The 27700-nt window shown below is 39.3% G+C and overlaps 3 protein-coding genes across 10 annotated transcripts; 2 read left to right on the top strand and 1 right to left on the bottom strand.

Moving 5' to 3' along the window:
* Nucleotides 1-1726: 1726 nt before the first annotated feature.
* On the top strand, nucleotides 1727-5024 carry LOC112573890 (lengsin-like). 3 transcript variants are annotated; one of them, XM_025254563.1, is made up of 3 exons: nucleotides 1727-1972; nucleotides 2772-2982; nucleotides 3395-5024. In XM_025254563.1, exons 2-3 carry the CDS (start codon nucleotides 2853-2855, stop codon nucleotides 4585-4587), a joined length of 1323 nt encoding a protein of 440 aa, XP_025110348.1. In that variant the 5' UTR covers nucleotides 1727-1972; nucleotides 2772-2852; the 3' UTR covers nucleotides 4588-5024. The 3 variants fall into 3 exon arrangements, with proteins under 3 accessions (XP_025110348.1, XP_025110349.1, XP_025110347.1); XM_025254564.1 differs by having other exon boundaries at nucleotides 2775-2982; XM_025254562.1 differs by having other exon boundaries at nucleotides 1728-1972; nucleotides 2733-2982.
* A 1791-nt stretch (nucleotides 5025-6815) lies between these two features.
* Nucleotides 6816-13010, top strand: LOC112574368 (MAM and LDL-receptor class A domain-containing protein 1-like). Its single transcript, XM_025255394.1, has 8 exons — nucleotides 6816-7893; nucleotides 8519-8662; nucleotides 9481-9668; nucleotides 10502-10588; nucleotides 10961-11051; nucleotides 11300-11440; nucleotides 11806-11899; nucleotides 12478-13010. Exons 1-8 carry the CDS (start codon nucleotides 7830-7832, stop codon nucleotides 12617-12619), a joined length of 951 nt encoding a protein of 316 aa, XP_025111179.1. The 5' UTR covers nucleotides 6816-7829; the 3' UTR covers nucleotides 12620-13010.
* A 46-nt stretch (nucleotides 13011-13056) lies between these two features.
* Nucleotides 13057-26989, bottom strand: LOC112574367 (trichohyalin-like). 6 transcript variants are annotated; one of them, XM_025255391.1, is made up of 21 exons: nucleotides 26695-26989; nucleotides 25844-25948; nucleotides 23963-24059; nucleotides 22141-22299; nucleotides 21214-21234; nucleotides 20506-20622; nucleotides 19160-19245; nucleotides 18841-18931; nucleotides 18660-18700; nucleotides 18473-18510; nucleotides 18161-18274; nucleotides 17389-17496; nucleotides 17188-17221; nucleotides 16715-16809; nucleotides 16425-16471; nucleotides 15816-15889; nucleotides 15186-15311; nucleotides 14770-14867; nucleotides 14241-14346; nucleotides 13846-13894; nucleotides 13057-13637 (listed from the first exon to the last, which is right to left on the bottom strand). In XM_025255391.1, the coding sequence occupies exons 2-21, from the start codon at nucleotides 25863-25865 to the stop codon at nucleotides 13571-13573; spliced, it is 1590 nt and encodes a 529-aa protein (XP_025111176.1). In that variant the 5' UTR covers nucleotides 25866-25948; nucleotides 26695-26989; the 3' UTR covers nucleotides 13057-13570. The 6 variants fall into 6 exon arrangements, with proteins under 6 accessions (XP_025111176.1, XP_025111173.1, XP_025111174.1 ...); XM_025255388.1 differs by having other exon boundaries at nucleotides 13059-13637; nucleotides 20506-20625; nucleotides 26695-26974; XM_025255390.1 differs by having other exon boundaries at nucleotides 13061-13637; nucleotides 14770-14864; nucleotides 20506-20625; nucleotides 26695-26946.
* Nucleotides 26990-27700: the final 711 nt, after the last annotated feature.

The following is a 27700-nucleotide window of genomic DNA, read 5'->3' on the forward strand; positions in this document are numbered from 1 at the left end:
ATAATATAAGTAGAATTAAAACAGTTTTCTTCCTGTGGAGGCAAGTCAAATGTACTGTTTATTACTACAAACTACACAACAGTTAAACACACAACAAAGCATGTATTAGCAAAAGCTATTTATAATCTTAAATATCATTGGCTGGTTGCTTTCCGCGAAGCATTAGAAGCGTAAGGGAAATCACTCGACTAGAGTAGCAGACGGCAGCCTGCCAGGTATGAGCAGCATTGACACAAATCCGTTACTCAAGAACAAACTTTTTAAAAGAAGTGAATATTATCATGTCTCAATGAATGCAGTATGCAAAACAAACGGATTACGTGCAGTTGATACGAGTTCTGCTGAGAGCAGCCATGGCAGTTGAGAGCCAGCACGGGCCCCGGGGCAGACGATCTCTCTGCACCACTTGCAATTTTAATCATTAATTATTTTCCCAGTACAGTGTATATAATAATATGGTTTCAATTTGATTGTCAGTACACCAAAGCTTGGTACTGGGTACACTGAACCCTCCTATCTCCCCTAGTCAGGCCTAAGTTTTTTTTTACTTTATTTGTTTACTAATATTTTGATTCTTTCTACAAATGTACTTTCAGATCATCAAGACGACCACGTGGATACCCACCAACTGCACAGAAAGATATTTTTGCAGTAACTCACAAAGTCTTAGTTAAAATCTGTCCTGCGAGACCCGAAAACGTGCAGCACAATAGTACAGGTAGGTGTTAAATGTTTTTCCAGTTATGTAATTTAAATCAATTAAAAATATCAAGCATCTAAGAAATGTATCACTCAAGTGGCGCACGATAGTGGGGCTGATTTTAACCGATGAAAACAAAAAGTCACTGTAATCAGTTTAATCAATACCTTAATGGTACACAAATCACATTGAACTCTGTTCCATGAGTTCGAACCCGACTCCTCAGTTCAAACACCTGAACTTGACACCCTGTGTACGAGCTTATGTACCTTGGCCACTTTCCAGCTGCAAGATCATTGAGTACAACCCTAAATCTCTTGCTACCCTCTATAGATACGAACTAAAGGGAAACAACTCGTAGGTGTAATAGGCGTTGTATAGAGTTTCTTCTCTTTTTAAAGCATTTGAAAGGGAACATAAAGGGATACAATCCTAGCGTTGAGCACAAGTTATTGTTCCTTGGCAGAGGAGCTTCTTTCATGAATCCGTTATATTCTAATTTGATTCACTGGTTGGAAGGGGTTCGAGGAGGTCGAAACGTAATTTTAAAAAATGTGAATTTAATGCAGCTGACCTAAAATCCATTGACAGCTGGAATTTCTTGTATCAAGTCAAAATTTTGTTTATAGTGTTTCTTGTTTGCTAATAATATCCGTCTTCGAACAGAAAATAGCCAACAATGTATTTTTCCTTCAATAATACTGTTTAATATACTGGTGTAAGTAACTGTTATCCAAACTTAATGCAGCAGATTTGTCTTAAATCTTTGTCTGATTACTAAAAGTTTCCACTAGTATCATATGCGAGGATTTATTGTCCAAGTTTAGAAAACATGTTTAACAAGTGACTGACATATACATGCACCATTAAATACCTTGTGGCAGATAAGTTTGTTGATAAATATACAATAGGATTTTATATAATGCGCCATACATTTGCAGGGCTCATAAATTTTTATCATGTCCTTCAAAAGTCTCAACATCTCAAGTGTGAACAGTCAACAAGTCCTTACTCGCAGGTTATCTGTATATATGTCCTTCTCACCGAGGTCTGGTATACACCAGCGAACTTCTCAGCTGCACTACTTCTGTTCTGCACGTGGTGTGTGTCCTAATTCAGAACGAGGTCAGTGCAGGTTCTGTATCTCCAGGAAACAACAGCCAGCACTCTATTTCAGGCGCAGGCATCTGCGAACAACTGGGAGAACACGTGTAGCGGCACTTTCTGCACGGTGAGGACTATAGCTGAGCTGTTACCTTACAGCAGATATTTGTAAGTAAGATTTCTTCACAATTTGCTGTACTCATGTGAATATAGTCTGTCACACCTTTGGTTTAACATTGTCGATAGCTCCGTGTCTATAATGAATATTTTCTAGTCTCTGCTGAGGAAGAATCAGAGTACCTTTCAGTATAAACCACTTTTTACTCTGCCTTTTCTTACTATCTCTATTTTTTTATGCAGTTGTTATCTGCAAGTAAAATATACCAATAGTTAGAATTGACAGTTACAGGGATTTATTTATGTTACTCATTAATCTTACTCTAAAAGTATACTTTAGTCTTAAACATAGACAGGGCAAACTGTCTCATTGATGTTGAATTCCATTTTTTAAAATATGATTGTCCTTGATATCTTGCAAAGTAGTTGTGAACAACTAGACATTAGTGGAAGGATACAAGATGGACACAAGATTTATTTTTCACCACATACTTTGTGGCGGTACGACATTATAGGCATCTACGTGTCCTTTCAGAAAAATTGCTTTGCTATCAATTCTATATCTTAAGAATAAAAAATAGTTAACCTGAAAAAGGCTTCAAACTATGTCAACATGTCCTTATAGCCGAAATGGCGGTCGATGGCTATTTAACATGTAGTATTGTTAGACAACGCCGCTTATGCTCTAGCCAATCACTGATGTGGGTGTTTCAGCATTGTACCTACATTGTATAGGTGTAATTGTTTGAAATATGTCAGCATGTCCTTAAAACCCGACTCACAAAAGCTTTTTCACATATTGTATTGTCAGACCAAGTCACCTCTGCAATCACTGAAGTGGGTGTTTCAGCAGAGTACCACCATTGTACGGGTGTCGTCTGAGGGCAGTTTTCCGGTCGTCGACCTCGAGCTGACATCAAACTAATCTGCTATGGAGGAGCTTGACAAATACAGCATTGTGCACTTTATTCTGCCCGACATCAACGCAGTCCCAAGAGGTAAACTGGTGATAGGGAAAGCGAAGTATGACACTGCAAAAAATGGTTTGGAGATGTTTGTAGGTGAGTACAGAGCTTCACGGAAAATTATGATTACAGGTATAAAAGTTTTAAAGCTTAGTGCTAAGAGAGATGTCATACACACAGCTTTTGCCTTACTTCTAAGCAACTGCAATCGTATTTTTGTGGAGATGGAATAACATATTGTAAATAACAGTTTAATAACTTTTGTTTTAAAATGGCATATAATTGTAGATACCCCTGGACACACCCAGCCACTACTTTCCCCCAGTCTCTCTCTTACTGAATACAGCTCAATGCAACCATTCAGTCGTCCTGAAGGCAAATGTCTAATAAACAGTTTCACATCAGTTCACACCATACCAGTTAAGTCTTCATGATGATGAACCATACAGTCAAAATATTGTGGTCAACATAGCCGATATTGCCAATCACTTTGTTGCTGCTCCTTCAGGTACGCCGCTGACCGGGCCCAACTGCGAGTTCCCGTTGACCTTACCACACATCGGCAAAGCGCTTCCAAACAACGAGGCGCGCCCACAGCTGGACACCTTGGTGCCGCTGCCATGGTTACAACAGGACCAACGCAGCACAGGGAGCATTCTTTGTGGCTTCTACACAGAGGACGGGAGTCCCAACACCTCTGCTCCCAGACAGCTACTGCAGGTTCAGGTAGACAAACTAAGGAAAGAGCACGACCTTCTGATCAAAACTGCGTTTGAGTACGAATTTTACGTCTTCCGGGAGGGCACGCTTGACCCCCATTGCAACGAGAAGGTGCGTCCGCAGGGAATGGACATGTATGTTGTCCAGGAAAATCAAGGAGTTCTCTATGAACTAACCAATGTTCTAGAAAGTATGGGCGTTAACGTAAACTCCATCATGGCCGAGTTTTCACCGGGGCAATGGGAGTTCACTACCGAACCGGAAGAAGGAGTAAAGGGAGGTGACATTGGGTTCTACGCCAAGACTGCCACAAAAGGCTTCTTCAGGTCTCGAGGCTTTGACGCCACGTTCATGACTCGGCCTGTCCTGACGAGAGCGAACAGCGGTCTGCATCTCAACCACTCCTTGTGGAAGGCGTCGGAGCCAGGAGAGAATGCCTTCCTCCAGCGTGACGCCGCCAACAAGCTGTCCACAACAGCGAAACATTGGTTGGCGGGGCTGCTGGCCCACGCTCCCGCCCTCACAGCCATGTGTTGCCCTACCCCCAACTGCTATCGCCGTATGTTCAACTTCTGCACCCCGGGTCTCGCCACGTGGGGTCTGGACAGCAGGATCGCTGTGGTGCGCGTCAGAACGAGGAAGGACAACGTGTTCGTTGAGAGCCGCCTGCCGTCGGGAGCAGCCAACCCTTACCTGGCGCTGGCGGCGACCATTGCAGCTGGCATTGATGGGCTGAACAGAAAGTTGGAGTGTCCGGAGGAAGCGAGTGCCTCGGCCGTCGCTCTTCCGAAATCTCTATCCGAGGCATTGGACGCCCTCGACAAGGACGTGGAGCTGCGAGCTGTGCTGGGCGACTTTTTCGTGGACAGCTTCATTGTCAGTAAACGAGAAAACGAGCTGAAACCCTACGACTCGGCGAAGCTGATCACAGAGGAAGAGAAAATCGCCTTTGAAAGACAAACTTATTTAAAAATTCTGTGAACCTTTGTACTGCCATCTTCGTGTGCCTTCACTATTATCTAGAAGCTGATTCAAAACGAGTCAAAAAGTCATAAAACGTTATACTCACAGTAAGCAGGTAGAACACGTGTACAACAGAAACAGACATAATAGACAGTTTAAAACAAAGATTGTCGTCAAGGGTTGCTGATATGAATATTCAGTTGGTTACAAGGTTTGTATTCGTTCTGGCATTTCCAGTCATATCAAGATACTTTGACAATATCTAGACAGGTCTCCTCTAAGCCTGAACTGTTATTTTCATCCACATATTACCAACCTCATATCTGGAATTAAGGTATGCTAGTAACTTTATAATAGCTGAAACAGTAACTATAATATTTAAGTAATTTTTAAGCGTGACAGTATTTTGTTTTGCTTACCTCATGATTTTTCCTACATTAAGATGCTCAGCTTGAGAATGTTTGACTTATAATCTTTAGTAAAAAATGGATGTGACATAAATGTGTCTGCAGGTATGTGTGCATGTTTGTGTGGACGGCTTAATCAATGGATGGATGATGTCCTGTTGATATCACAAAAACATCTCTGGGACCAAAATGTGATTTCTCAAGTTAGCCAGCCAGAGGATGTGACAGTAAACTGTGCCTCGTTATGTGAGGGACAAGCTGTGAAACACGTGATTTCTCCCAACCTGATCACGTGCCCAGTTTGACTGTTTCTCGGCACATGCTGTAGGCAGGTGAGGCAGGGGATGCCCTGCTTTCGACTGCATCGAAAGGCCTGAAGGGATAGAGTATAAGACAGAGAGTATCACGATTATGAATGACACGCACAAAGAATTTTAGTAACATGGCTAACATGTAGAGGCGGGTCCGACCCCATCTTGCTAACGACACCAAATCCAAAACAAAACCTAACATAAATAAAAGGGAATTAAATGTATCCATGGTTTTGACCATGAAATATAATCTTTTAGTGACTAAAGGGTTCAAAGGGATAAGTAATTTTTTTTTTTCAAGGGAGAGAAAAGCCAAAGGAAAATATCGTAAAGCGATAAAGAGTTTCTCCCCTTGGATTTCTGCATATCGGTGGCATTTTAAAAATATTTTCTGTCACATTCGAACTAAGTTTACTGTAAGAATAAGGGAAGATGTGAAGGCTATAGTGATCGTTGACTGTTCAGCCTTTTCTCTAATGCACACGATTAATCGTGCACCACCATCTCCTTTGAACATAAAGTAAGTCTTAAGCAGTTAAGCCGAGTGCTGCGACAGTTTCATCTTGTGAATAATAATATAAGTAGAATTAAATCGGTAGTTGTTTGCTAAGAACATGCTCTTTAAGAGTGTGAGTATGCGCTTTACATAATTTTCAAGATGCATTATTATTATTATTATTATTATTATTATTATTATTATTATTATTATTATATGAGCGGTTAGTAAATGATGAAAAATTGCTGTAAGGGCTCAAACTTGTAATATACCATAGAAAAAAAAAATTCCCAGATTGAGGACTGTTCCGTCATCTTTTCCCTAAAGAAAAGAAGAAAAAAAAATCCACTAAGGCCGCGTCCCCTTCACATCTGCGGGCCCGGGTACACCAAACCCTCCTATCTCCCCTAGTCAGGCCTAAGAATTTTTTTACTTTATTTGTTTACTAATATTTTGATTCTTTCTACAAATGTACTTGCAGATCGCCAAGATGACCACGTGGATACCGACCAACTGCACAGAAAGATATTTTGCAGTAACACACAAAGTCTTAGTTTAAATCTGTCCTGCGAGACCCGTAAACGTGCAGCACAATGGCACAGGTAAGTATCAAATGTTCTTCCAGTTATGTAATTTCAATCAATTAAAAAATATTAGGCATCTAACAAATGTATCAGTGTGGTGGCACACGACAGTGGGCCTGATCTCAGCCGATAAAAACAAAAACTCACTATAATCACTTTAATCAATACCTTAATGGTACACAAATCACATTGAACTCTGTTCCATGAGTTCGAACCCGACTCCTCAGTTCAAACACCTTAACCTGACACCCTGTGTACCACCTTGTGTAACTTGGCCACTTTCCAGCTGCAAGATTTGATTATTGAGGACAACCCTAAATCTCTTGCTACCCTCTACGGATAAGAACTAAAGGGAAACAACTCGTAGGTGTAAAAGGCGTTGTATAGAGTTTCCTCTCTTAGAGGCCTCCGTGTGTGTGAGGGAGGGTCAGTGGTAGTGGGGTAGTCGTGATTCGTTGACATCGTCTTCTGCAATATTAACCTTTATAGAAAAGCAAAAGAAAATAAACAGTACCTGTATGTTTTTGATAAGTATGAAAAGAATATTAATAAATGCAGACATCATAACGATAACAGATTATAAAAGTAACAAAGGTGCTTCGACGAAGAAGACAATGTGTAGCCCCGTAACTAGGAAGTAGCGACGGTGGAAAAAAAATATAAGTTATGCCTGCCACACGCCATAGTCAGACACTATTAACCCCTTACGTTTTATTGCCACACAGATAACCCAATACATTTAACTGCCACTAGGCTATGAGACATGATTAAGCCAACATGTTCCACTGCCACCAGGCTATGAGACATGTAATCTGTACCTGCTGGGAGGAGAACTGTTTGTTCTGTCACAGTTCTAAAGGCTGACATTACTGCTGGTCTTTGCTAACAGTAGCTGAGGCGCAGTAAGCTTATTATAAGTGTATATCAGGGCTGACATTCTTTCCCCTTTAGTCTCAGCAGAGTGTGTTCTGTGTCATGCACAAGCAATGTTAGCATTTAAATTATTTCAAGTTATAAATGATCCTCAACAGAAAGAACAGTTGTGTTGTTGCGTGGGACTAGTCCAAGCTGGCACGCGGTTTACTTTCTTTGTGAACTTTTGTGTATGTGTGTACAAAGCGGGTGGATTTCCAGTCAAGGGAATATACTTCCTTGAGTATACTTCGTAGCTGCATTCTTGTATCGTGTTGGTATTCTGTCTTGTGACATTCGAGTGGGCAGTGTTTATTACTACAACAGGCATCGTCTATATGTTAACTACTACAGAGCGACTGTGTGGTGCGGCACTTACCTTCGACCCAGTGATCACACACAGCACACATGTGTGCCACTAACACCGTGTCTGTACCCAAGACTAGAAAGTTTACAAACCTGGGTAGCTCAAGAAGGAAGTACTGGCAGTGAAAAGCTTTGACACACTAAGGCAGGAGAAGCTCGCTGTATTGCGAGCAATAAACCTGTTATGGGGTCGCTGACTTACCCCATCACGAACATTTTTATCTTTGGCCTACTGTTTCTCTTTCTAGGTAAGTAGCTTCTCTTATTCTGTGTATACTGTGCATTCATGTTTTATTTACTATCAGTGATGTTGAGCTTTGTCACAGAAAGTAAACATTTAGTACCCACCCGTTTGGTTAAATACAACTGTTTGTAAATAGAATAAAAATGGGTGGTTGTCGAGCTAATGTATTGTGTAAAACAGGCGTATTAACAAAAGTCAGGAACAACTGGTGAGAGAGAGTGGATATGGCTGTGTCAGCTTAAACAGTGCTTTAAAGTGTAAAGTAAAGGGTTATTCAAAAGACAGACTGAAAGGGTGTGGAGAGAGATATAAGAAGAGGGGCAGAGGAAGGGACGGGGAGTAGAGAGTAGGGAGAAAGAAAATTTGTAAATTATTAACTAATCTTAATTAATAGAGAGAGGAAAGAAAGCGAGAGATAGTGTGTGTGAAAGGAGATGAGATATGGAATAGTGAGAATACGACAACTGTACTGGAGTGCACGCATGCGCGCCTTTTGAAGTTTGTCAACCACCAGCTGGGGGCTCAGCAGGCGACGGTGCGTGACACTGTATATGTAACATCCCTCGGCCTTGCCAACAAGGAAACAACACAAATATGTGTCTAGACTAGTAAGTGATTCTCTGTTGTAGGCATGTCCCAATCAGCTGTAATCTCAAGTTGTGGATTTGAGACGAATTTGTGCGAGTGGACCAACGCATCTTGGAGTGATGGCAGTTGGACAAGGCGGTCGGGCGCAGGCTCATGGAACACAGGACCGTTGTCAGCAGCTGAGGGTAAGATGATGGTTTTTCTTTTCATCTTTTCATTGCAAATAATTTAAGCATATTAACGAAACATTAAAAAACAAGTAAAAAGTTAACGATCTATATTTCTTTAGCGGTTGTCTGGGTTAAGAGCTTTTATATATTTACTTATTTAGCTGGAGTGCTTGATTTGCTCTGTCGCTGGGTCTTCCCTCTCCTGTCTTTGCTTTGATGTTTGTCTCTATTACCGATACCATCTCAAATTATGACATTGTCCATCTGTCTTCTGCTTATCAGTAGAAGTTCATCGTAATTATTTGTATGAAGATTTATTTTTATTTATTTAGAGACATGATTACCAAGTGATCCTAACTTTTAGCTGGGCATGGTCGGGTCCCAGGATTACAGTATACAGACAGACCCCGAACATTCAACCAACTACTTACAAATAAGCAAGTAATCGAAAACACACACACACACACATGAACGGACAGACATCCAGGGCTTTGTGTTATTTCAAACCTAAAATGCTAAAGTGAAATATTAAAATGAGTAGGAAAGCAATTAAAGGAGTCGGGTAGATGAAAATATGAATTACAATAGAAATATTGTTATTAAGACTTTGACACTATTGATTAAGCGAAGGAAGAGAGGGCTTGGTCCCCAACTAAAGAAAACCGACAACTGACACATTGAAGAACACAACCTTAGAAGTATCGACAGTAACACAGAGGGCACAACATTTCACTTCCTTCAGAGTAAATGCAAACCTAACAGCCTCATAACAAGAATGTTCTGAGGCAGAAAAAAGGAAAAACCAGATACGTAAAGATTCTTTCTATTTGCAGGTAAATTTTACATTGTCATGGAACCTGCTGCATTTAAAAATCCGTCAAATGGTCAGGTCATTCCTGGAAAGAAAGTGTCTCTGCTTTCTCCGCCACTGTCCAGTGTTTGCAGCATCTCATTTCGTTACATGAAATATGGATTAAGCAATGGACCACTTCGCATCGGACTTTACTATAACACAACAAAGGTGGGAGAACAACGCCGTTATTCAGTCGTCTCTTAAAACCACTTACATACTTTGAACTTTAAAGGTTTTACAGCCGAATACCATTTGAACTTGAGCATAGAGCACTTATGTCTATAGGCGGACTGCTGTCTGTCTGCCGAGACCAGCGCTTAGCCTCTTGCCTAGTTCTCCATTGCTGGTCTCGGCGAACCTAAATACGAATGTGACTAAACCGGAAGCTTTGTAAACACCTGCCTCGTGTTAGTAGTTAACTGGAAACAATCGTCTGCCAGCAGTTTAGCAACACAAGTTTGTGGTCAGAGCTTTTCGTGTGCAAGGCAGATGTCTATTAGTTTCATTCTAAATTTAAAGTTATAGTTTTGTAATTTAATATTTATCGCATACTTCTGTATTTTGCGTGCTCGTTTATATCATTTTATTTTTGATTTTACTTAGTTGTATTGCTGTAGTGTTTTATGTTATTTCTTCAAAAGCAGTGCGATAAAGAAACATCGTTGACAGAGCGTTGCCGGAAACAAGTCGCACAGGCATCAGATAGTAGTCGTAAAGACTTACAGGCACACGTGTCATTGTTCTGAGGCTAAAAGGGAGTTACTGATTAGACTGCTCACATTCTCATTCTCATATAGAATCATACAAAATGAACCAACACCTAAATTTACGAGACAGAATGGTTAAAAAAGGAAACAAAATAGCTGGACACAAAAAGAAGCAGAGGAAAATAATAACTTTTCAAATCTTGTTTGAAGGTAGCGCCCTTAGAATGGTAAAGGCAAAAAGGATTGTGGGATTTATCTTCTTGAACTGTAACTCATAAAATTTTGTGTGGTCAGGTTAACATAACGGAAATTCCAGGACTGACTAACAGGACTTGGCTCTGCGCAAATATATCCTTGCATCAAGCAAGACAGAATGTTCAGGTATGATTTTTGCATCATTTTGCATTTAGAGATACATGTAAAAATAGGTACTTGCATGTATTTACATGTCTCTCTCAAGAACACGTTTACGCCAGAGTACACATCAGACCTAAAAAGTCATTGGAAATTATCACTGTACATAACTGCCAGTATGTATGTAAATATTCTGCTTTCCTTCACATACAAGAAAGTGAATATAAAGATTTCTAACATACCACAACAATTATGATTCATGATTATGGTACATAAGCTTTTATATGTAAATCCTATTTAGGATTCAGCGATGACCTGTTTGTTTGTTTGTTTGTTTGTTTGTTTGTTTGTTTGTTTGTTTGTTTGTTTGTTTGTTTGTTTCGCTTTTGTTTATTTTAGGTATTTGTTGAGGCAGAAACTGGGGACAATATCCTCGGAGAAACCGCAGTGGATATCGTTTTTATTGATGACAACTGCAATGCGGGCTCAAGTAAGTCTTTCGTTTATCATTTTTATGTTCTCAGACATTTTATGCGTTTTTAAAACTGTCAAATATCCTGTAGATTTTAGCTATGAGTACATTTGAATATTTCTAGTTGTGGCAGTATTTTTTGCTTTTGTCAAACATTATACAATTTATACATGATACAAAGTCGTTAAACATTTTGTTATTTATCAGACACAAAAACAATGTGTCAATGAGGAATCAATGTTTCTCTTAACACAATTTGTCAACAGTGTGTCAACAGTCATTGACGCCCGAGTCAACAACAACGTCTTCAACAATTACATTTATGATGTCAACAACATCAACCTCTGGTGACAGCACGGCGAGTTCAAGTACAGCAATAACCTCTTCTGGTGCAGACAATAATAACGGTTCGTATCATACAACTCTTCACATCTCAGTATTTCAGATAACCTTCAGCTCCACATGTCATCTACTGACACAGCTCCTCTAACCTGTAAAGTAGTTCGAGAATGATCGTTTACCTTTAGTTTTAATTCTTCTGCAAACAGGTGTGTAGACTGGCACGCTTGAGTTCACAGAGAAAAACCTTCGTCTTCGTTAAAAGAATTGTCAGTCTTAGTACATCTAGAAAAGAATTTAGAGAAAGCAGGGGATGTAACTGTCAACCTCTAAGACAAATAATTCATGTATTATAAAGTCTTTAGCATGCGCTTTATCGTGAAACTTCAAATATTTCAGACACTTTGACCCTGTGCCATGTTCTTCATTCCAGGCGAATTTGATACTAACCTTCTCTACATCCTCATTGCACCTCTTGTGGTGCTGATCGCAGCTGTAGTGATTGCAGTCGTCTGCTTTCGCCGAAGGTATGGCCGTGCTCTTAGTTCTTTGTTAACAGTTAAAGCAGGGCATGATGTTCAGGTGTTCACATCGTTCATACGATGAAAGAGGATCGGTTGGTGGCTGGTGTTGTACGCAGAGCTAACAGGCAGCAGGTGTAGGGCAGGGCTTAGTGAGGGCATTTGTAAACTGGGGTAAAAAACAATTTTTACCTGCACCCCGTCCTGTAGAGCTTATTAATAATGGCGCATGCTTACTTCACGATGCAGCACGTGAGATTGTGTGTGTGTCCGCGCTCGCTCGCTTGAGTGCCAATGTTTACTGTTTACAGCGTGTTATTTTTAGTGGGTATGTACACCCTCTTGATCACCCTGTGATTTGTTGCAGCCGTTTCATACAGCATCTCAATCTATATGAATATCTACATAGGCTGACAGCTCGGTATTCATGTTTCATTGTGTACGCGTGGGTGAACATTTGTATACATTTATGTATTGATGTATCTATTTATGTGTTAGTGTGTGGCAGTATGTTGTTTTGGTACAAAGCCGGTAATCTGAACTGCCTTACAATTGCCTTTATTTATTTATTTATTTTTGCACAGAGAGAAACCTAGACACCCACCTGAAGAAACTGAAACTGTGGATGAAACATATGATTTACCGAACGATGATGAGATGAGAGGACAAAATACATACGTAACACCAACAGATAATTACGACAGCATCAAAGACACTAATCTATGATTACACATGAAAATGTGTCGAGACTTTATTACATTTTATGTTACAAATGTGAATATACTGATTTATATATATATTTGTGTGTGAGTGATAATGTATCAGTTGTATTTCAAGTCTGTATGTATATACATCTATCTGTGTATGTAATGTGTAAACACAATACCTGACGATTTAAACTAGGTTTACAGTTGTCAGTTTCGTTTTGTACTTTAGTGTTTATGGAAACATGAACACTATTATCCTGTCTTCTGTACAAACTATTTGTCTCTTAAAATGTCTTTAAGCGGTAGGTGCTCTCTGAGTCAGAGCGAACTTGCAAAATACTCGTAGTGAAATGAAAACAGCTCTGTTGAACACATAGTTCTGATTATTCTCAAGTGAGAGTGCTGTTCTTGTCGAACATGTGGACGATAACAAATGTAGAATGAGGAAAGGTAATAAAAAAATCATCCATTGTAACTGCTTTGTTTCGTGATTTAATTTGTAATCAGTTGCACAATGTCTCAACTTTCACATATAAATAATAGCAAACATATTTTACAGAGGTGTTCTAGTCATAAATATCTCTCGAGAATAGACAGTGGTGAACAAAATAACTTGAACTGGATACAAACAAATTGTATTTACAAAACTGATTAACAACCAGGATGAGTTTATTTCCCGTGGAATAAAGTATTCTCGTGTACAGGTACATCTAGTTCTCTGAGGGGTGAGTATCGTTGCCTCAACTTGCTTTTGTATATACGTACATATATTTGTGTGCATGCATGCATGGGTGTGTGTGTTCGTACATAAGTAAGGTGCGTGTATAAGACGAAGAGAGGCTTTGAACAAAGCAAATTGAAAACCTGCAACTGCAGTTCAGAGTTCAATCACAGTATCTTGGCCCGTTATGCAATGAAAGTGAGGTAACTTGTCACAAAGAGCGTCTCGTGTGAACACTGAACACTGACGTCATATTTCGGTCGTTGAGCTCGGACGAAGCCACGTGTCGTCTGTCAACGTTTCTGCGGAGGCTGGCCTGCACACAGATAGACCTCCCATGTAGAGAACATACACTAGATGAACCTTGCACCCGACTAACGTATTTTAAACTGCCAACCAAATGTACGAGCGTTTGCGTGTTTCAAAAAATGTGAATGTAGATCACATTCTAAGTAAGATTTCTTTCAGTAGACAGTGAAATGAAAATCGTATGTAAGTATACGAAAGTGTGGAGGGCAACTTACCTGTGTCGCCTCAGTCTAAGTTCATCGATAACATCCTCCTCGTTACGACCTGTAAGTAAAGATGTTTTTTAACTCCTGAAAGATAGTCCTGCTATGTTCGCGCACGCGATCACACACACACACAGTCAGGCAGTAGGTCTACAGCTGACATCAACTTTAGAAGCAAGGAAATGGTTAGGGAGAGAGGTGTCAGAGGTTATACATGACACCTGTCTCGATATGACACACTACCACACACATACATTCTCTCTTGTTTTCTCTAAAACACAAACGCACACACCAATAATCTCAAACACATATACACTCTCAAATCACTTCCTTTTTGTTCACTCTCCTCCCCTTCCCCTACCCGTACACAATCAACAAAACACAGAACAAAAATTGAGAAGACTGACTTGAGAGATTGCCTATTATACGTTCTCTCTCTTGGTTGTTTCTGTCAATTCGATCAAGATCTCCTCCCCAGCTCTGGGATGTGTACAGTTTGTCCCGTTTCTTTAGCTGAAAACATGATGATTGTTGTTTTACCTTCAGACGATCATACCCCGCCACGGGAGGTCATCTATAGTATATTAGCTTATATCTACTGTACATGCAAACTCCTCCAACACACCGTGTAATGGTAGCCGTTGGTCTTACCTTGTAAAATAAATGTAAGACCAACCAAAATAATTATTATTATTATGTTGTGGTTTTTTTTTTGTTTTTGTTTTTTTTTTCAAAAATGTCATGAAATGTAGGAACAGCCTTCCCTGAGTCTTCCTTAGAGCTCTCTACCATTTAAGGACTGAATAAAATAATATTTCCAAAGACAGCTCGGCATTTTGATATAAGAAAGAACGACAGTAGGAGGACAGAAGATCTGCAAAGTTCAAAGAGTACAGCAGTACATTTATTTGAGAATAACTAGTCTCTTCTACTTACGACATGAGGGAAGGGTGTTGGGTTTCTGTCCAACCAGTCGGGGCGGCTAACTGCCCGTCGGGGAGGAATTTCGATCTCCATTCTTCCTGTCCGCTCTGCTTAACACGTGCAATACATTTTCTTTTAACAAGCAATAAACCTACAAAAGCTACTTTATTTTTATGTGCACTAAAACACGTTACGAGCTAAATATTTTAGTTTACTTATAGGTGTAGGAATAATTTTAAGGGATTCAGTATTTGTCACGTGTAAATAAAAAATAAAAATAATTAAATGTCTCTCGTTAGTTGGGGATTTGGCGACTCAAAGCACCACCAGCGCCTCCATCAACAACGGCACTACTTCAATCTGTCTCGCCAACGACCCCGAGATATTCCATGAAGCGAGGAATGCACTCGGGAAGTCTCGGTACTCACTGGAGGCGAGGGTCCTTAGCTTGGCTTCCTGCTGTCGGATGAGTGCATCTTGCTGCAGCTCCAGACGTCTGTTAGTCCACGGAATGTCGGGGAAAATGCTCAGGAACTGCTGCCTGGTCTCGAAATCTGAACAAAATAAATGTCAAAGAAAATCAATGACAAAAGAAGATATTTTAAGGTCAGGGTAATTGATGAGCACGCGTAATGAGATCTGAATTATTTTTTGTTTTTGTTTTTTTCATTCACGAAACGGTTCATATGGAGACGAGGAATCTAAATCATGTTTAAGACATAAGAACTGCTTTTGCTATATTATTCACAGCAGGAATATTCGATATTTATTTCACTTAAGAAATTATTTTGTCTGGAGACGAGAAATCTCGTTCACGATAAGACATGAGAACTTATTTTTTGTTTTGTTATTTTATTCACAGCAGGAATAATTGATATCAAACCAAGACAAATTTAATTGGAATTTATAGGTCGCATGAAGGAAGGTTGGGTTCATATCATTTTGTTTGTTTATTCAACGATTGTTTCCAGGAGCTTCATGTATGTGTAAACAAACGATGACATGGACGTGCGAGAGCTTGTTATTTTCAGTCCGGTGTAAACAATTATCGGCCTCACCTCTGTGTTTCAGGTCGTTGAATATTTGTACATTTTCTCTCTTAGCACGATCAGCAGATTTTGGTGTTGGTGGTCTGCAATAGTTTTTTAAGGTTAGCTTTGTTAATATTTCCACCAACATTAGTAATTAAAACAAAGGGAAATTATGTACTGAGGGGAAAGCTGATTGCAGAATTTCAGAGGGTTGTGGTCTAATTCGTTCGTCTGTTTCGAGATAACAGGTATAGTCAACCCGTCTAGGAAAAATTCTTCATGTTGTGTATCACGAAATGAACAAAAAAATGTGTGTACTCCATTTACTCAGATTATTCCTTTTCTCGTCAGAAATCCATTGGCACACTATTACCTCCCCTGGCCCCCCAAACACACTTTTTCACTTCTTTTCGTGACCAAGTCATTCTGAAAAACTTCTCATATATCGGTCTAAAGTATATAACTATAAGAAACGAAACACAATCACATTTTCTTCCAATCGTCACACACATACATTAGCAAAAAAAAAAAAAAAAAAAAAAAAAAAAAAAAAATTGTGTCGGCATCAGCTGCCGTTGTTCTGTCTACAGTATCTTTGAAGTGGTCAAAAACTTTTCTTATTATTATGTTACTTACATGCGAGGTCTTTGAAGTACTTTAATATCCCAAACCTCCTTCTCTTTCTGCAATGAAGACAGGCATTAACAGAAAAAAGTGTTTACATGAGAAGTTGGGGAAAAAAAATAGAATATGTACGAACAATTTTTGCCTGCAATTGTGTGACTATGTATTCGTTTAATTAGGCCCTGAAGACCATAAATGGCTTTTTGCTGATGTAATCTTTGAGTAATGGCGAGTTTTACATGAAACATAATGAGCGGTATTATAATTAGACACGTGGAGGAAAGTCTCTGACTTGTTTATACCTTAGGAGGCGATTTCAACAGCTCTTCAATTTTTTTCCTTTCCTCTTCTAGTTGCTTCTTGTAGTCATTAATGGTGTTGTAGAATGCTGTTTTGCCTGTAATTCAGACAAGAAAAGAAGACTTTATTGGCAAATGGGTCTACCACAGCTCACAGAGAAGTAAACAAACCAGTTCACAGGTACACGAGTACATGTGAGTCAGTTTTCTTCATTTCCTTTTCAGATCGTAGCTGACATATTCTAGAATCACAGATAATATCTACATACTAAGTAGAGTTTATTTTCATATTTATCTCCACATTATGTTATTTTAATATTTAAACAAAAAGAAACCCCTTTGAATCATCATCATCGTCGTCGTCGTCGTTGTCGTCGTCGTCATCGTCATCGTCATCGTCATCATTATTATCAACAGCATAAATCATGTATTTGTCAAGCCGTTTTATATAAAATTGTTTGTTACATATTACTCACTTTCTGGCCTTGGTTTTACAGGTTCTGCTTTGGGCTGAAAAAATATTTTGAAAGAAATCAGATCACAAGTACAAGTACCATCTTTTCTCTGTTATCACAGCAATGGTTATTTTTTTAATCATTTAATAGGAGTAAAGAATATTTCTGTAAGGCGGAGATCAAGCTTGAAAGCTTATCCGTTTTTACAGGGCGAAGCCTTACCATCGTTTCTGCTTCTCTTTTCAATCGTTCGGCTTCCAGTCTTTGGCGCTCGGCTTCTTTCCTCCTTTCTTCCGCCTGTCTCCTCATTTCCTCCATGCGCCGCCGGGCCTGCAGCAGGAATTAAGCATGCACCACGAGCTGGAGAGGTGGCTTCATTACATTTATTTGAAGATCATGAATACGTGAAAAGTGGCATGAACGGCACAAAGAATGATTTTTGATCTTTCAGGGTCTGATAGACAGGCACATTGATGATCTGACATGTAACTACAATTTTTTTTTCTGCACTGCAAAGACGTGTTAGATTTTTAACCAAATACCAAAAATAGCAGTAATACCAACAAAAAAGTTTGGCTTCAAGAAACCTGCAGAGTTGAATTCATGAAGAATTTTTTAAGGAGGGATTAGTGCCCCAGCAGTACTATAATTAGAGGCGTGAGTTTTTTTTTTTTTAATTTTTATTTATTTATTTATTTTTTTTTTTTTTTGAAGGACTGGGGAAGTGAAATTTTTTCTAATGACTAGGTAAACCTTAATAAAAGATCTTTTCTCCTCCCGTGCGTTCTCGAGATACACGTCGACAAACATCAGGTACAGAAAAGGGTCAAAATCGTTTGTACACACACGCACACTCATACTCATCGATATACACGTATAAACATCATTCACACACATACAAATGTGAGCACATACATACACACGCACACACGTTCACTCACGCGCACTCACACGTGTGTCTGTTCTATCGTATGTAAGCTTACGGCAAGCCTACCTCACTCTCTTGGTCTTGAAGCTTTCGCCTCTCGTCGTCCAGTTCTTTCCGTAGCTTGCGATGGAACTCCTCGTTGTCACGTTCCATCCGGGCTCTGGCACGCTCAGCCTCCATCTGACCACAACAACAATCCATTTTTGAAAGGACAGTCTCATGAAGTTGTGTTCTTGTTATGTGATCTTGTAAACATGTCAGTCGTCTAAATGTGTCTTTGAGATAGCTTTTACTTCAAACATTTTTCTTTTGAAAAACATCCTCGCGAACTAAGCTGTGAAGCGGGTGGAAAGTAATGAAAGTGGCTACAGCACCTACCTGGGAAAGGCCAAGCAAAGATCGCATCTCTCGCATATCTGAAACACCAGGTAGGGTTTGTTACCATAGTGACCAACACTTGGAACTTTACTCTCTCAAGAACACACAGTCTCTCTCTCACACACACACACACACACACTTTTTTTCATATTCATAGCAAAATTTCTGTCGACTATAAACTGCTCACCGTCCTTTTGATCAAAGGGATTGAACTTCGGTCCATGATATCTGTGGACAAATAAAAACTGCCTTCCTTAATTTCTAGTCACAAGAAATATCGTTGAAGAATGTGGAGAAATAAAGATTATTAACCAATATTTTAACTAATCAGTTTGGTAAATTCGTTAAGCGGCTGTTTGTATACTTACTCGCCTCCCCCTGTCTGTCCTGTGACTATGATTGGTCTGTTGTCAACGTACGGGATGCTGATAGGCTGTACAATAGACCGATTCCCTCCGCCTGTTAGGGGAAAAAAACAAACTCAAAAGTCTGAAAAGATATTAAATTTAGTGGATAATAAAGCCTTGCTGAAAATAATTTTGATAGTTTTGCAACGTTTTCTTCTTTTTATTTTATTCAAATGTGCGACTTACAAAGCCTCATAAGTTAAATGATAACATTCGGTTTTTGTTTATAATAATGTAGTATGAACATTAAAACTATTGAGTAGTTTCTAGCAGTTGTTACCGTTGTCAAGGTTCATAGTGGCGAAGAAGTTGTATGCTTGGTCCACAGAATTGTTGGGGGCACCAAGTGCAGATCCGGCGTAAGTACTGAAATGTATTTATTTTATTATCAACACAATGTACTGGAGGCTGGAGGTCAAGCTGCTTGCTTATATATATATTTGTTCCTCAGACTGTGCAGCACCATTACTCGTGGTTAACAGTGTGCACCTACAGACAATTTAACTACAGGTATTAACCAGTACATGAACTTTGCAGTTTGTGATATTTTCTTGAGTTTACTTGCGCTGTAAGTTAAATTTGACTTATTTTTCAAATAAAATAATTACCACAAAAAGATAGGGAAAGAGGAAAAACAGATATATATATATACACAAAGAGGAGAAGAGCAATAAAAATAACTAAATAAAATAAGAAATAAAGCCAGTTGTCTATGTCTGCTTTCTCGGCATAAATACATCATAAATACATCATGTCCGAATGTTTTTTTCCCTCCCTTCAGGGATGATGCACATAAGTGACAATCTGTTCTCTCGGCCATAAGACTAAAATCTGTCATTTACTTCTGGCCGCTTAACTGATCTCCTCAGCTGAAAAATGTTGTCCAAGAAAAATAAAAGACTAAAGACCGGAAACAATTTTGAAAAAAGGTCTAGACATAAACAATGCAGTGATACTTGAATGAAAGAACCACATAAAATGGACGGATGAGAAACCAAAGTAGCAAATTAGTGAAAAAGCTTTTACAAGAGGAAGATAATGATCTCATAACTTGGTTTCCTAAAGAAATGTAATATGACCTACAAAGAAAACTAAACTAAAGAATGTGAGAATTAGTCAAATGTGAAGTATATTATTGAGTTACAATTTTATATTTCTTAAAGGGTACATGGAGAAACTAATGTATATATATATAGAAATGTGTGTGCGTGATGTGGGGGTGGTGGTGGTAAAGAATCGTGAAAGTATGATATGCCAATATTGAAAGTGTCCTAGAAGTAGATCATTTTGCAACAACAGACGTATCTTTAAACTTTACAAGTATCATTTAAGTTTCTATGAGCAGTGAAACTGAAATTGCTATCTTTCCGTTAAAAATAACTTATTTTAATTTACAGTTGGTTTCATTTAAGAGCAGGGATTTGTAAGTGGACTGTTATTTTTTTATGTTTCTCTTAAATCAGAAGTTGCTTTCGCCATTAGCGCTGAGATAATCTGTACACATTACTAACCTCAGTATAGGCTTAGTATTGTTCAGTTAGTAAGATACTTGGTATGAGACAGATAACTAAATAACAGAGACTTGTTGTGCAAGGAAAGTAGCAAGATGGCTGCTGTAGGACTTACACCGGCTGATATCTAAGACCTGCTGGGGTATCAAGATGAACCCGGTGGGAATCGATTGGTCGCGAAGATCGATCGGTGATTAACGGCTGATCAGCTACCTGGCCTGTTGTCTGTTGCCTTCTAGTGTTGGGCACAACAGAAAGAGCGAAACTTGTATTTCACTGACTGATTAGGAATTGTATTTTCTTTAACTTCGACAACCCTTTCTCTAATTGTTCAGGCGGGTGTAATTCTGACCACGACATGTATAGCCACTCCACATACTAGGGTGAGACCTGGGTGAGGCCTGGGTGAGGCCTGGGTGAGGCCTGGGTGAGGCCTGGGTGAGGCCTGGGTGAGGCCTGGGTGAGGCCTGGGTGATGGTCTGTTGACAAAACCTTGCACATACCGACAGTAATTCACCTGCCATACGGTGGTTTATGGAAGGTGTGCAGGGCAGGGCAGGGCAGGGCAGATAACAAGAAGTGTAAAGATGTTTGCTCAGACGCAAGATGACATAGTAAGGAGACTCCACCCGAACACAGACAATTTGGTGTATACACACACACACAGCTATTCTTCCGTTCAGTCGATACCCAGTAAAGACTGAATGAAATGTGCATTGCACAGACCACACACACACACATAAACCACAGAGCCACGGGCATAGATATACAGAGAAAGGGAATGACAGAGAGAAAGTACCCAACACTAGAACTTCATATTTACCTGTCACCATCTTCAGGTACTCTGCAAATAAACGAACGTATTTTTTAAAAATATCAAAACTGACTTTCGTCGGCTGAAAGCATGCATCCTTTGCCTCTTTTTATTGTTTACTATAGTATACGATTAAGAAAGACTGTGCAATGAATGTTAAACTTCATTTATAAACAGTATTCATTATGGTTTTCAGTTTAGGTAAACATTAAACTTTAAACTTAACATTTGAAAGGTATTTCATTCAGACATTATCATCTCGGAGAAAATATGGTAAATAAGCCATTCATCTGTCACAACACATCTCAACAAGAAGTTAAGAAGTTCTGTCAGGATCATCTTGTGGATGTGGAACCTGAGTAGGAAACATCGGATACTAGGCGATCTCCCACTGTTTGTCCTCTACAGGAACAACTTTGAAGTCAAGAGTGTTCTGGGACCATTCTGTTTGAATAGTCATTTCAGCAAACAGCACCCAGGCCTTCTACCAGTCAGATCATTTACGATCATTTGCAGGTTGAAGGCAAGAAAATACCAGCATGGAGTCGCTGTCATTTGTCTAGAGGTATGTCAACACTTTCTACTTCACCTCAAACTTTAATTCACTGTTAGTCTTAGTAGAACCACATCTCAGCAATTCGTACCAATATACAATGCGAAACAATTCAGCTTTAAAAAAACAGTTTTGACTAGAAACAGTTGTGTAGCATATTATGTTGTCCGGTAGGGTATTAAAAGCATAAAAGGTCTCTCCTAGCTTTTATCTTCCCCCCTTCCGACAGCTGGCTCGTCAACGCTCGTCACCACAAGAGAGGATCGCATATTGTGGGCTTACAGATCGTTGTACATAGATGTTTTATGTTATATTAATTACAATTGCATGTAAATCAGAACACATCCCCAAACCATAAAGTATGAGGGAGGAATGTCGCTTACTTCCCGTAGAGGAAGAGGGTGTGGTAGGGTTTCACCTTGCTGTCTCGTACACCTCTCTGTTCAGTCCAGTGAACACCACCCAGAGGTTTGAATCGTTCTGGGCGCTTTTCAGGGTCGAGCCACCCGGATGCGTTGACATTCATATCCTGGAGTCGCTCTCTGTGAGAAAGAAGATGTTTAACACACGACTCAGTGTTGCTATGCAACCAACGGGCAATTATACTGTCTTCACATTCTTAAATCTGTGGCAGGCAGTTCATAGCAGTTCATTGATAACATCACAGTGTGATTAGGAAGTGAAGTTTATGTTTACTCATCTTTTCTTCTTTTCTTCATTATTATAAAATTCTTTAAATGCAAAATGTTAAGTAAGAATTAATCGGTTTGAAAGAAAGATTCTAGCAAAATATTGGAAACAACAGCAACAACTACATCTTAATCTGTTACCGTTTAATCCAGCTGCTATTATCACTTGAGACTGCGATCTGTTTTAATCAACATGTTGCGAGGGTTCAAATGTGTTTTCAAGTTTTCTTTGAAAACAATTCTTAATCAAAACAAAATATCTTTGAACTTTGGCAACTATGAATGAGGGTCACCGGAAAACAGTGGTTTTGGAGCAAACGCTTGAGACATTAATGCGTTGGTCTACGTGCTTTTTTGCTAATTCATTGTCATTACATTTGCTAGAATAATGTGAATTTAGAGCACTTCCAAGGTTTGAGATTTCGGCCCAGTTAATAACGGGTCTTGAAAGAGAACATTAGTATTTTCCCTTCCTTAACACAAGAGGAACCTGAGAGGAATGAAGAGCTGTCGACCTCACATTACTTGTAAGACATTACATTTACATGTAAGTGAAGTCTAGGGCTTTACAGGGGCACGAACAATGAAGGAAGAATTTCGATTACTTATTAAATATCGAGAACAAAATCTTCCTCGGTCAAGGGTCTATCGAACACTTTACGGCGAGCGTGGTGTCTATTTACACAAATTAATATTTCCCCGTGTAAAAGCCCTCCACTGGCATTATTTCCACTCCTAACTCCCAGTGCTCAGTCGGCTTTCTCGAGTTCAAATGAAAAAAAAGTGCTTGAATATAAATGTCACTACAAGATGTATTGCTGTGTAAGACAACCTTTATTCCCTCTCGACGGTTCTTACTTTCCAGTCATTAAACAGTCTTGTCAACTGCCTGCAGTGCTTTTTTTAGTTTTCATGGCATTGAAGAGAAGCATGATCGGTCTTGTGGAGTTTAGTGGTAAAAAAAGTATAGTTAGTGGGCAATGTTTGGTATCAAGGGGTAAGGTGTCTCAATAATTTAAAAAAGATTGAAAAAAATGTTTATTTTTAGATAGGACCAACCTTCTAAGTCTATTGGCACCGAGGTTATTGGACTCTAAGTGAGCAGAAAGTTTATGTATTTTGTCTTGAATGGCGGGGAGAAGAGAAAGACTATAAATAGAGAAGTCAGACAAAACACAAGAAAGTTGGTCTTCTGCTAGTTTCAATACCAACAAACAGAATCATCAATCAACTAAGAAAAAATTCGGTCGACAACCACAACAAAAATCGTCTCATGGATAGTTCAACTTACAGACAATCTACTCCAACAATAAACTTGTCGACATGCGCCTGTGAGTATATCACAGTTCTTGTGTAGGAAAGTCATCGCGCGATTCTTTCAAAAATGAACGAAAAGAAATGAATATTCTGCCATGTTTACGATAGCAGACATATTTTGACCCCTATTTTTTTTAAAGAAGGATGGAATAATGCTAATTACTGATTAGTTAAGGAATTAGGAGGGTAAGCAGCTTACCTAATGCGTGCGGCATCTCGCTCTTTGATCTGCAACTCCAGGTCCTGTCTGTAGGCATCCCTACGGCGTTTCTTGGCGCTGTCCCTGTCCACGCCACCTAACATGGTGCCAGAGAGAGATTATTTGTTGAATACCGATTGTATTTACTACCCGAACTACAAGAAAGTATGACTACAATATAATAAAGTAGCCGTCGCACTGTTTTATGTTGGTCCTGGCAACGGCTACAGTTCGTGGTATCCACGATTCCTCTGTCGATGAGAGTATTGTTGTGATGACATCCAGTTGTTCCGCAGTTCAAATTGGAATCAAAATTGTGTATTTATGCTGCGTTGAACACAGAAGGGTAGGTAGGTCCTGGTGCACAGGTTTCACTTGTAGACAGTGTCAACTTACCGTTACAGGGCAGTGACAACATCCGCCATTTAATCCACTACATTGAACCACCCGAGTCGTGAAGCATTGACGAGCATAAACGGTTTTTCCACTATCCCAAGGCCAGCAGACAGTTACAGTGAAATAATGGAGGAACACGATACTCGTACAAAAGAATAAATGCCAGTGTCGCCAGTGGATTGATGTCCAACCTTAACACATGTCCGTGCAACACACATTCTTTACATGTCCGACTCTCACTTCACACCTTGTGATCACTTTCCAGTTTTGCAGGTAGACAACAACCTGAAAACGAGAACTTTACACTAGGTGGGACTTGGAGTAGTCCTGCCAGGGCCACACCTGAAGGCCTGGGGTACTTTTTCCAAGTGCCGAGGAGATCAAAGGCTCGTCGCAATAAGGTTGACACGCACACACCCAGGGTACGAGTGTTGGCAAGTGAGAGTAATGGAATCCTCACAACAAATTAGTAGCTTATAGCAACCATCTTATAAACCAGAATTATATAAACCTATCACAAAATATCCTTTTCAAAAAATGTGTACGTTATAAATTACCGAAAAAAATTAATTTTAACTTTCACAAACTTTTTTCTAGGTCTCTTTTCAAAATTCGAGTCCGTCATGTGTACACAGAAAGCACACGAATTTGCTCAGCAAAACTGTGTACGGGTACATATCACTTGACACGTTCATAAAAGACGCCACCCGTAGACTTGACAGCGCTCCATTCTCTATTCAGCACGCACCCGGAATAACGGGTCAGCGGGAATTCAAAGTCTCTCTCTGCTGACAAAGATCAAGAAAAGTAAGCTTTTGTTGGAAAGGAAGGGAGTCGCCCGCCATAGAGCCTAATGGATGGCACGACGCACGGCGGAGCAAGTATGGACTGGAGCCTCGGCAAAGCTCGACTTCACACTGAGGGTCGTGTTGTGATCACTGCCCTGACACCCAGTGTTTATCGCCTGAAGGCAGTGACGATTGTCAGTCACTTGACAGGAATTAATGAAGAGACTATTTATCACGGCTGTTGAGTTCGTACTAACAAACACGCAAGTAAACAAGTAAATTAATCGATTAATCGTGAACACTGTAGAAGTAAATTAATCAATCAATCATGTAGAAAATTGACTGGTAAAACTTCTGATATATATTTTTATTTCTTTAAGGAACACACTTTCGTCATTCACAAGAGCTTTATCTATAGCTACTCTATTAGTTTAACAAGCGCTAAAGATAAGGTTTGATTGAATATATAGATAGGTGGCCCAGGCCCTATTTAAAGTTCCTACCTGTACCCAGTACAAAATTTCTTCTCAACGAAACAGATTGCTTTGGTAAAAGTCATGAACTTTATTTTTGACTGGCTGGTGTTATATGATAAAGATTATAATAAAATATTCGTAATATACTTTATACTTAACGTGAAATTCTCAACACAGTTTATTAGAATTTTCCATGAGATGCCGTATGTCTGAATACTCACCGATCAAGAAAGTGGCTGCCATCCAGGTGATAGAATTGACTGTTTACAAGGTATTTTTCACAAGTAGTGTAAGGATTTCGGTCTGCTGGGATATTAGCACCTGATCTGGAAACAGAAAAGCTCTCGACATGTTTGATATTGGTACACATGACAAACCTCACTACAAGTGATGAACTATTTGTCTCTCTTATCCTTACTTAGACAACCACCCATTCTACCCCAGTCTAACCAACCTATATATCGAGAGAGTAAAGAGGCGTGCGTGTAATTTATATACATATTATACACATATCAGCACAGTTAAATAAGTGTGGTGAAGCTTTACATGATTGCAGGAGCTGGTGCTCTCTCAAATTAAACAGAAAACAAAACGCATAATTTATCCATTCCACTAATATCTGGTGAGTGGCACATTAATTTTTCGCCAAATTCTCATAAATTCATTTAGACGAAACATTTTTGATGAATTTGAAATAACTTCCAGCGAGAGTTTAATAATTTGAGAAAATGAAATTTTTCATCCCCTTGAAACTTATTTCAAGAAAAAAACTGTTTTCATCAGAAATTGATTACGATTTCTATGATAAAAATCGGTTCCTGTTTACAATTACTTAAATCGTTGGACCACGAAAGACCTCGCTATTTACAAATAATTTTAGTTCCATCAGAATGTTGGTATCCGACAGGCAAACGTTTGTTACAAATTCAGACAAAGATACAATTCGTAAAAGCCACTGAATGTAATTAATTACCTTTTGTTGTATGTACACACAAAATAATTAGTATGAGACATCAGACTAGTATACTTTATTATGATATATAGTCTATAAAAAGTGAAGTTACAAACCAACCTTACTATTATAATAATATTCCCAGTCTGTAGGTCTCACTTCAGCATCGTCTGATACTATCGACCACACGCAAGCTGTGAAATAATATTTAGTACACGAAACGAAGATTGTTCACTCTCCAGAAAAGTGCATCAGGTTGTCTGTCTGTCAAGTAAATACTTATGCACTCAGGCAATTAGCGACAGGCAGGTGTGAAATCCCTGAAAAGGTTTTGCCGGAACTGCTTCTCGCCCTTATAAGGACTTCTTTAGGGAACTTGGTAAACACGAGCGTCATCGTGTCGTCCACGTACACAACATGAAAAGTCGGTGGCAAAGCCTTTTGTGAAAGTTTAAAAAGACACTTATAAACAGGTATTAACAGTTGACAGGCCAGTTGAGTCATTTAAAAGACAGCTTTAAGCCACCATTGTGTGAGTGGCCACACCTGTTATTCCACAAGCTTTCATTTCACATAGAGAGACAGAGAGGGAAAGAGAGAAGTTGTACGGTGGTTATTGTTATACACATATTAAAAAAGTATTAACAAGAGTACAGTAATTAAGTTTTAACAAAACACTGTTTCTACAAAAATCCTTTAGAGGAATGAATTTTTATGTTCTTTCACATATATGTTTGGAAGTTCTCTTCCTTAGTTTCTTGAAAGGATATCTGGGATCCCGCAATATTGAAGATGCTGAGAGTAAATATTACATTTATGGCTGCCATCCCACTGAGACCATAGAATGTGACAGAGGGAACATGTCTCTGTGATTATCATGCCACCTTATTTCTGATGTTCATTGGCATATAATTGTCATGTTGAAGAACTATTTTGTACACACGAAAAGCAGTATTTTGTCGGAATTAACCGAGAAGGCTGACAACTGCAAATTGTCCCCAGTGGACATTTCAGGCTGTACCTAAAAATATTTCAGGAATCTTTTGTAGGAGCACGCTGATGCTTCCTCCAATTTCTCACCCTGTCAGGCAGTTTCTTTATGAGCCAACAGCGGGGTTCATCTGGT

This window comes from Pomacea canaliculata, linkage group LG10 (assembly GCF_003073045.1).
Source record: "Pomacea canaliculata isolate SZHN2017 linkage group LG10, ASM307304v1, whole genome shotgun sequence".
Taxonomy (NCBI): domain Eukaryota; kingdom Metazoa; phylum Mollusca; class Gastropoda; order Architaenioglossa; family Ampullariidae; genus Pomacea; species Pomacea canaliculata.

Bases quoted from the DNA above. Each gene is read 5' to 3' on its own strand.
- LOC112574368 (XM_025255394.1), top strand. From the start codon at position 7,830: ATGGGGTCGCTGACTTACCCCATCACGAACATTTTTATCTTTGGCCTA. The intron at 8,663-9,480 runs GTAAGATGATGG...TTCTATTTGCAG, and splicing joins ACCGTTGTCAGCAGCTGAGG to GTAAATTTTACATTGTCATG. The intron at 11,441-11,805 runs GTTCGTATCATA...TCTTCATTCCAG, and splicing joins TGGTGCAGACAATAATAACG to GCGAATTTGATACTAACCTT.
- LOC112573890 (XM_025254563.1), top strand. From the start codon at position 2,853: ATGGAGGAGCTTGACAAATACAGCATTGTGCACTTTATTCTGCCCGAC. The intron at 2,983-3,394 runs GTGAGTACAGAG...CTGCTCCTTCAG, and splicing joins TGGTTTGGAGATGTTTGTAG to GTACGCCGCTGACCGGGCCC.
- LOC112574367 (XM_025255388.1), bottom strand. From the start codon at position 25,865: ATGGCAGCCACTTTCTTGATCG. The intron at 17,497-18,160 runs GTAGGCTTGCCG...TTCCTGCTGCAG, and splicing joins TTCAAGACCAAGAGAGTGAG to GCCCGGCGGCGCATGGAGGA. The intron at 16,472-16,714 runs GTATAAACAAGT...TCTTCATTGCAG, and splicing joins TGTTGAAATCGCCTCCTAAG to AAAGAGAAGGAGGTTTGGGA.